Consider the following 9,903-nt stretch of genomic DNA (forward strand, 5'->3'; position numbering starts at 1 on the left):
CTCATCCTCAAAAACAATACATTGTCCCGTAACAATTTTAAAACAAATGAAGATGCAGGTGAAGGAGAAAGAACTTTGAAATTTAGAAGAGAAAAAGAGACCCAAGAAAGAGAATAAAACAATCCAAAAAAAAAAAAATAGAAATATGAAAAACTCACGAGAGCATTACGGAGTATTTAGCAAATTTGAAATTATACACCTTGCCCAACTCTCAAACTAATATAAAATTTGTAACAATTAAAATAATTAAAAAAATATTTTCAAATTTTAGCGATTTATATAAATGCTAAAAATACACCTCTAATAAAAAATACATCCTTTGTTGTGTATTATCCAAATAATTTATCTTCTATTAAATAAATTAAATTATATAACTTTCAAAAAACTATTATTAAAGATCTTACATTTCTACTTAAACTAAATAAATGAACATTTAATTTGATTTCTTATTACATAGTTAATCGAGCTTAAGATGCTTCATATCCCATTACAGTTGAATATATTCCACTTATATCTTTCCAACTTGGAATGTTCAAACAAACTGATATATTTGGACTAAATTTCAATTATGCTAGGTCAATTTGAATAATAGTTGTAGTTATTGACATGATGCAATGAATATCTAGTATGTTATGAAGGATTCAAATCACCTGTCCCTTTCAATCGTCTCTTTCTCTACCCTTTAATTGAAAAGTGTCATCTATGGAAGAAAAAGTACACAACTGAGAAAGAGAAAAGTCAGTGCTTAGAACAAGAGAGAGAACTTTCCTTGCTGGTGTTATTTTTCAATTCAGGCAGACAGAAGAAAGGGTAGAAAATTAAAGAGTAGGTAATTGATGTTGTTGACACTTTAACAAGGGATAAGCAAGGGACTAAAGTTTCTTAGTGATGGCTCATAAATGTTGCATGTTACATATGTATTATCTATGGATAAATTCGGGTAATTTTTCAGCGTCATCTTCTTCAGTTATTGAGACAATGTCTCTAATGCCTCTGCTACTTCCTACATTCTTCCAGCTGCTACCAAATGAGATCTCACCGTCATAGGTTCCTCTGGTGATGATGATCTTGGAATTCTCTGCCTCAGTAGCTGTGATTTCTGAAGTCGAAGGACTTGATACATCTTGCTCATTGTTGGTGGGAGCAATGCTCTTTCCCTCATCAGAGGGAGAAGGGTTGTTTGTGACCACTACAATATCTGGGTTGTTCAAACTATGCATTGTTCCTCTTGCTGAATTGTCACCTCCTTTGGAATGCAAAGAATCTGAGTGTTTTCTTGAGGTTGATTTGTTCTGCAGAGATTGTTTAGCCCTTTTGTGCCAATTTTTGAGGCCCATAGAAACACTCTCAGTGAAAATTTCTCTCCTCATGCTAGAACCCATCTGACACAATGACAATGTAATGTGAGTGTCATGTTTACTAAGAGATTCTATGAAAGTATTTGAATAATATTTCTCCTCCCTTGTTAATATTGGCATCAGTTACATGTAAATTTTACGTAATAATTGACAAATTAAACAGCAAGTAAAATGAATATCTAAAGGACTTATTTATATTTACCTGAGTAACAAGTGCAAAAAGGGGAAGGGTGACATAACCACAAAGAAGCTGCACAGCTATACCCATTCCAATCCTTATGCCAATGTCCTCATTTTCTCTATTGAAGCAAGACCTTGGACCAAATTCATACTGTTGTTTGTGAGTATTATCAGCACAAAAAAATAAACTTCTCTAGAGTATTACTTACCCAAGTCCAGGTGAAGAATGCAAGTTGAAAGGAGTTCTGTCAAAAACAGTAACAGATGACTCATTAGGATGTTTAAACATAAGCAAAATCCTTTTCATCTATTGTTCATGATGATACTTTTAATGATTTCATCGATGGTATGTTTGTTATAATATATACCTACCTGGATAAGGATGAACTTGAGTAAATGCAGAAGCCATTCAGGTCTATGAAACCAGAAATGGGCATCACTGGGTGTAACAAGTAGACTTCCTTGGATCACTGGGTTTGCCTTGCAACTATCTACACACATCTTTGTTATTATGACTTGGAGTTTTGTCCCAGCTAGTAAAGCAACCTTAAATACAAAACATAATGAAAACAAGTCACGACAAAATCAAAAAAATAAAAATCACATGTCTGTTATTGGGATGAACAATATTGTGTGAAATAGATAAAGTGTACCATGAGTGGAATAAATGGAAGCCAGTAGTAATTATAGAACTCTGCAAGAAAAACGAAAGCATTTGTTAAACACTGATGGTTTGTTGCAAAAGAAATTATTTTTATCCCATAAAACTGTAGTCTTTGTTTGGATAAACTTTTCAAGAAATCATATGTAAAAGATTGTTTATAAGTTTGATTATATAATTTAAAAGAGAAACTTGCTGTGTATACTAGGGAGATATTAATGCCACATGTCATACCATGTGCACTAAAAAAGATGAAAAGTATGGAGAAAATCCAGATCCAAATCCTGCAAGAGCATCAAAAGCTGGGGTTTGTGAGTTTTTCGACCTTGAAATTTAATCTTTTGTAACTACAAGAATCTGCTATATAAATAATGAGGTGGCAGAATCTGGTTGTTTACAAGACCAGGAACCTTGTTCTGATTTGATCATAGAGGAAGTACCTGATTCCCATAACCTTCTCGAAATCTTCATCATAAGTGCGGGAAAGAAATTTCTTGAAGTTGAAATTGCTGCCTAAAGAAACATTAGCCTGCAATTTCAGCAAAGAAAAAAAGCCTTGTTTGGTGTCACTAGGGAATAAGAATGTTTGATAACTTACTTTATTATAATGAGGCTCGTTCCAGAAAAGCCAAAACCTATAAACAGTAACTTTTGTCTAAATTCTTGATGCTCAAACAGTGCCATGAATTCCTAGTAAGAGACTTGGTATAGATGATTTTCACTTACTGCAATGAACCCATTTCGTAGAGTATAGTAATCATCTTCTGAGACTGAGACATAAAACTGCCGAATAAAGCAAACCTATAGAACCAACATAACTTTTAATCAATAAGGTGAATATTTGGATGGTTTTCTAGCAATATTTAACATCAGAATTGAAGATATTTTACTTGTTTAAACTTCTTCTAACATCAGAAATCATATGAAGGGAAGACATTAAATAGAAAGAGAGAATGATAACTATTACATCTAAATTTTCATTTACTTTCACTTACCATCCAAAGCAAGGGAGAATGATAACTCCAGAAATTCAAATGACGTTTTGCAATCGTTGTTTGACCTGTATACTGGAACCTTCTTGGGTCTGCAAAAGGAAAGTTTAAGGAGGATTGAAAGTAAATAACACTATGTAACAGTGAATGTCATTTGATAAAATTTTCTTGTAAAACCTAAGTACAGTTTCTCTACAATGACAAATAAATCAAGAACTTAGGTCACCATTAGCTATCTGATATTCCAGTGTTCGAGTCTCCTCCTCCCATCTTTTCCATCTTCTCATCTGTCAATAAAAAAAAATAGTAATATCAATTGTGGATTGAACTAATACTATCAAGCTAGGACATGTCTCCAAAATAATGGTTCGTACCTACACTCAACATGTATAGAATACCGATACTCGACTAAGTGTCTAATTTAAAAGATATCCTTTTATCTATTAGATAATTTTCACATAACTCTAACATAATATTAATAAAATTAAACACAATGACACTTTAAAAACACTAATTTGTTTGCATAAGTTTTCATTATGAATATAGAAATAAACAACAAATGTTAAATCATGTTACTTTTTACTTTTTAGATATTAGATAGATGCATTAGATTAATTTTCATTTTAGATAATAATATGTTTAGATTATTATATTTGAGTAAATGATTTTGAACATATCAATCTTAGATATTACACATGTAAGTGTCTATATATGTGTTGGGTTTAATGTGCGTGTCAGTATCTGTCGTATATAACTATAATGAATAATTATTCTAAAACTTGAATGTAACTTAAGATAATAAGTTTATGGTTCTTTGTATGATTTTTTAATTTTTTTTCATTTTTAATTAGTGTACAACTTAAATTTGCACTTCAAATTTCCAATAGTTTTTATTACTATAAAATATGATGACCCTTAATAGGTTTGTTGTGATGCCTATATACCATTATATATGAAAATTATAAAGCTTTTATATTTTAAGATGAATATATAAATTTAAATATTGCACAAGTTCTTTTTATCGACAAATAAATATTTATATATATAATGAAGTATTTGGAGTGCTGCAACCTATTTATAGAATATAGGTACATAGATTTTCCTCTTAGATCCTCCTACTTGCTTCAACCTATTAGAAAATGAAAATTCATTTTAACCATGGGATGTCTAGTTTGAGAGGATACTTTATTGTTCCTGCTTTCCATTATAAAAATGTCATCATCTTATTTTCATTTAATCTTTTATTTTGAAAATTTTATATAAAAATTGTAAAAAATGTAAATGGTAAACTTATTTTTAAAAAATCAGAAAGAAAATGAAAACATTGGTTATATATTCCAAAAGGAAAATTATCATTTAATCACAGTCAAACCCCATTTGGTCTTTGAATGAATTTAGTTGAAACAAATTGGTGAAAATGGATATGCGAACAAAGATATATATACATAGCTTATGTAAGATTTTCTTGGTCTCTAAAGCAAAATCAATTTTGACTTTCACATTTGTGTGCTCTTTGATCAATTTATATTTGTTGCACATTATACAATAATAAAAAAAATGGGTATTATAAAGAATAAACTTAGTTGTGTACTGCCATTTTTAATCATCATTGTTGTTTGGATGTAATTTAACTTGGGATTATAATAATTCTACTTACATATATTCTATATTTCCACATGTTGGTTAAATTAGTATAATATTTTGTTTAAACTAGTATAATTGTTAGTTAAATAACCAATATGCTAATTATAATCCAAATATTACATAAATTAAATTGTTACCAACCTTATGATCAATTATGACAGTGTATGGAATCAAATTTAATTGATTAAATAAGTTAAAATAATTGGTTGCATAATTCAATTTTTTTTTGTTATAATGGGGACATATGATATATTAATTGTTTTTCAATACCACAATATTTTGATTAACTTTGGCACAATATTTTGGTTAAACTAATACAATTGTTAATTAAATTCTAAATAAGTAGTATTAAATTAGTATATGCAATATTAGAAATATAAATCTGTGTTTATAAATTAAATAAAAGGAGGGAATATATATTAAGAGAATAATCAAACTTTGGCTTTAGGTGTAATGGTGGACAGTTGGTACTTCTGACTAAGTAAATAGTATCGCACTCTATAATTTATATGCTGATAATGATATAAGAAATAATGTTGAAAATTTTACAATATATAGAAAAGCCAGTGTATGGTTCTTCTCAGGTTTCAGGTTACGTGTTATGAAAACTGCTATGGGTAGACAAATTCTTCCTTCATATTTTCAAATTATTGAAAATGGTGGACATACCTTTGCCTTCCCGAGGCACATTGTCAATGTACAGAACAAGATGTGAAACACAGCCAGAAAGGAGATGAATATATTCAGTTGCAGGATTGCATCACTTGAAATTAAACTAACCATACCCTGCACGTCATCATAACAAATTTTTTATTTTATAGTTTTTAATTAATAATATGATTAAAGATTATGCTATTACTTGCATTTGACTTACGGTATGTATTTGATGAATGGATATAAAACATCTTCTGCAGTTTTTTTTTATATATTTATTTATCTACACACTTAAGGAGCTTGATTATTGAAAATTCTATGTCACGAATTTAAAATAAATAAATGGGTGTAAATCTTAAAATTGAATTACACTTAAAATTTAATGATTAACAAATATAATTAAGTTAAATTGTTTGACCTTTGCTTCGCAGTAGTTGACCTCAACTTCAGATTCGTTTGTTGCAGGAGCTACGTCAAATTCTGAGGGTGATGTACGAGTAGCTGATAACCCTGTTAATTCTGCAGCATCTTTGCATGGCAGAAAATATGTTGCCACATCCTTGTTGATGCATATTTTCGATATTGGCACTTCCGACATGACGGTGAGAAGAAAGGACATGAAACCGAATTTCATCATTTCTATGATTCAACCAGCAACAATACTAAATTCATAAGCGTTTCATCAAAATCACAGTTGTTTTTTGTTTCTCATAAAATTAATAATGAACTCTCCATCTTAATGCATGCAAGTTGCAGATAGAAGATAATAATTAATAACAAAGTCAATTCCAGAGATGAACATACCTGTTTTTGTTTTAGTCAATGCCCTCCCTAGTGATTTTCCTTTCCTTTTCCTTAAAAGCTGGAGCATATAAGCCAAAACTATAGGTCAGAATTAATCAATTTTAAATATTTACCATGAACCAAAACACGTATTTTAAAGCTATAATTTCTTTCTCTTATATATATTGGAATTGTGTTTAAAGAATTTATAATCAGAAGTTCTTTTTAATATCATTAACAAACTTTTATTGAAATTTTGAATGCATTTTCTATTGGAATTCTGAACATTACCTCAGACAATTTGTGGAGACTACCCTCAATGATCAAAGATATTAGAAGAAAGAAGAAGCAAAAAACTGATACAGCCCATGTTGCAGTTTCTTCCAGGGATCTTTCTTCTCCTATTTCCATAAGAACAAGCCTTTGATTCCTTAATTTTCTTCACTTTCTGCCAAAGATCTTGAGAAAAAGAGAAGACGAAACTATAACTGTGATGTGTGAGCATAGATATCCATGATAGTATATGACAGTAGGGTTAAGTTAAGGCAAGATTTTGGTGAAGAATGAAGAACTGTGCCAAGTAGAAGTGGGTGAGTCTTACATGTGCTGTGATCTTTTTATAGAGATGATGTGTGGTAGTGACATAGAAGAGGGAATGGATTTCCCACTAACACAAGAAAAAAATATTAATAAATTAGTCCCACAAGCAACGTATATGTTTTTGTTTTATGGTTGAATCTTAGAACAAAGTACACCGTACACAATGCTAAATTTGGTTTTTTTTCAAAGCCGTCAGAGCTGTCAAATGATGAATTAATTTTGATGCTTCAATTCTGCAAAATCTTGGCCAGGTACAGCCAAACACACATTGACTAATCTCCAATAATCTATGATTATGGACTAATCAATAGAAGTTTATATGGCTACATTTTTTAAAAATTTAAATATATGGTTGTTCATTGTTGGTTATACATATATATGATCATGTGGAGGTTGGTGAGGTGAATCATGAGTTATTTTATATACAAACTGATACTATTAATTTTTTATAACTACACATTTATTTAAGATCGAGTTAAAATTTATTAAAAGCTTATATAATCTCTAGTGGAATTCAGTTGTAGTTTACTTAAAGTTAAGCAACATAGTTAGTATATTTATTATCAGTGCAAATAAAATGACAATACTTATATACAAACGTTGCTTATTTAAGAGAAAAGTGTTCTAGATATTGAACACTAGTTTTAATACTTTTAAATTTGAAGAAATTTTTCTGTGTGTGACATTTCTAACAAAATGGATAGAGAATTTAAGTTTGTCTGTGGATGCCTTTTAGTAGAGAAGTTTAAATTGGTATTAGAATTTAATTAAGAAAATTACATGTATATTGAATAAGAAGAAATGAGAAAAAACAAATTAAACAAGTAATGTTGAATCAGAATGTAAAAATATTACTATTCAGATAGATCCAATAACCTCATATAGTTTAAAAGGTTAAAGATTAAAAGTAATTTAAATAAATAATCTAAAATTTTTGAGATGGAAACAATTATGTAGAGTTTAGACTGATTAAATTGTGAAAGATATTTGATATTAGTAATCTTTGAAGACTTTGACAGATATTAAGTTTGGAAGCAGCCTCACCCTGGAGTTTGACACGTTCCAGTTGTCATTTTTCATATATGACTTTAATTAATAGCAGGTCAATTAAAACACTTTAATTTCATGACTTTTGGATGAACCATTATTAGCTCGTAGCATTGATGTTTCACTCCAATTGAACAAATCTTGAGTTGATTTTATTTGTAATGGCTAATATGCAGTTAAAACATGTTAATAATCAACCAACACTCACCTAGAATGAGGAAAATGGCATTAAAAAGCTTCATCCGTCAATTAATTAACAAATTATAGTTGTTATGAACAAAAATCATATTTTATTTTTTATTTATTTATAATCGAGAACAACAAAACAAAAGAAGATTTCAACGAAGAAGTTCAAACACCCAAAGAACGGAAACGAATGAAATGAAATACCATTTATATTTCGTTGACTTTTTTGTTCTTCACATTGTGCAATATTTTCTCTTTTAAGATACTGAAAACCTAGCCCTATTTTTACTTCTTAACCAAATTCAATCCATGTAAGATCTGTCTAAAATGAATGAGGAAACAATTAAAATTACTTATAATTTACTAAACCATAATGAATAAAAGTGCAATTTTGATATTTTCATTTTAAATAAAAAATAAGATATCAAAATATATTTTATAAATTAAAAAAAACCAAAGTACAAAATGTTTCATTAGTTAATTATTTCATCAAATCTATTAATAGCACGATTTCATGTGCCTATTTCCTTTTAATCAAACTATATACGAAAAGAAGTAAAAATAAAAATTATATATATATATATATATATATATATATATATATATATATATTCATAAGATATACAAATATATATTAAAAAATAAATATTTAACATAGGTTAAAATATTAGGCTAATAAAAACAGTAAAAATAAATAATTATTAATATTAAATTTGTGTTTGATGAGACATGCAACTCTAAAATCTTAAGAAAACTAATTTGTTATGGATTTTTTAAGGTTTTTCTTTAAATAGTGTTTATTTAATCAACGCTGATTCATTATTAATTTTAAATTACTATTTTTTATTAAAGAAATTCAATATCAAAGTTAATTTGTTTTTATTTTAAAATTTATTTAATTTAATGTTGACTAAGTCAATGTTAAATAAAATTTATTTTAATAATTATTTAATTTGTGTCGGTATAACTTACATTAATGACAATAAGTTAAGAAAAATTCTCGTGCAGTGTACCTCCTCAATGTTTAACAAAAATGAAATATAAATTAAGAAAAAAATAGAAACTATAGTTACAGTGGAAGAAGAAGACAGAAAAGAATGTGATGAAGAAGATACATGTGTGGACGAAAAAAATGTGTACTGATGGAGTGAATATGGATGCAAAAAATGTGTGTATAGATGAAAGAGATAAATGTGAGTGAAGAAGAGATAAGTATGTTTAAAGGAGAAGAATGTGAAGAGATCATGAATATGAATGAAGAAGATAGATATGATGATATTTATATAAAAAATGAGATAGTAAAGTTATAGGTAAATAGATTTCTTATCTTCAAATTTGAATATATAGATTAAATAATTATTTGTAATCATGAATGCATAAAGATCACTACAATAATAAAAATAAAAATAGTATCCTAAAACACTCACCCTAAGGAAGGAAAGTCGATACTAATAAAACAATTTCGGTCTTTGAGTCGATTAAAAGTCTACCTTAATATCGTGATCTTAATAGTATGAAAGTTATTCACTGATTGTGTCAGCTTGAGAAAGTGACTCTACGAGCATAGACTATGTTAATGCTAAACCCACTCTAAGAAAAAAGTTAATTTATTATAAGCATTGGTCTAGACACTAGTAAAAAAAAGATATTAACGCGCCTATTATGCTTCGGTTGACCAGAAACCGAAACATAATATAACGCGGTGGCATTTTTAAAATTTTCGTTAACGTATATGTCTCGGTTCTTTGTTAACCGATACTTGTACAAATACTTTGTTAAAAAAAGTGATGCAGTGATA

The 9,903-nt window shown here is 28.6% G+C and overlaps 1 protein-coding gene across 1 annotated transcript; it reads right to left on the reverse strand.

Moving 5' to 3' along the window:
• Positions 1–723: 723 nt before the first annotated feature.
• Positions 724–6,835, reverse strand: LOC124847367 (MLO-like protein 9). The gene is made up of 14 exons (XM_047324849.2): positions 6,564–6,835; positions 6,294–6,351; positions 5,908–6,128; positions 5,505–5,621; positions 3,418–3,478; positions 3,195–3,283; positions 2,926–3,000; positions 2,640–2,728; positions 2,434–2,483; positions 2,192–2,232; positions 1,911–2,084; positions 1,748–1,783; positions 1,561–1,689; positions 724–1,382 (listed from the first exon to the last, which is right to left on the reverse strand). Exons 1-14 carry the CDS (start codon positions 6,681–6,683, stop codon positions 921–923), a joined length of 1,722 nt encoding a protein of 573 aa, XP_047180805.1. The 5' UTR covers positions 6,684–6,835; the 3' UTR covers positions 724–920.
• Between the last annotated feature and the right edge of the window lie 3,068 nt (positions 6,836–9,903).

This window comes from Vigna umbellata, chromosome 6 (assembly GCF_029865625.1).
Source record: "Vigna umbellata cultivar VRB3 chromosome 6, Vumbellata_1.0, whole genome shotgun sequence".
Classification (NCBI taxonomy): domain Eukaryota; kingdom Viridiplantae; phylum Streptophyta; class Magnoliopsida; order Fabales; family Fabaceae; genus Vigna; species Vigna umbellata.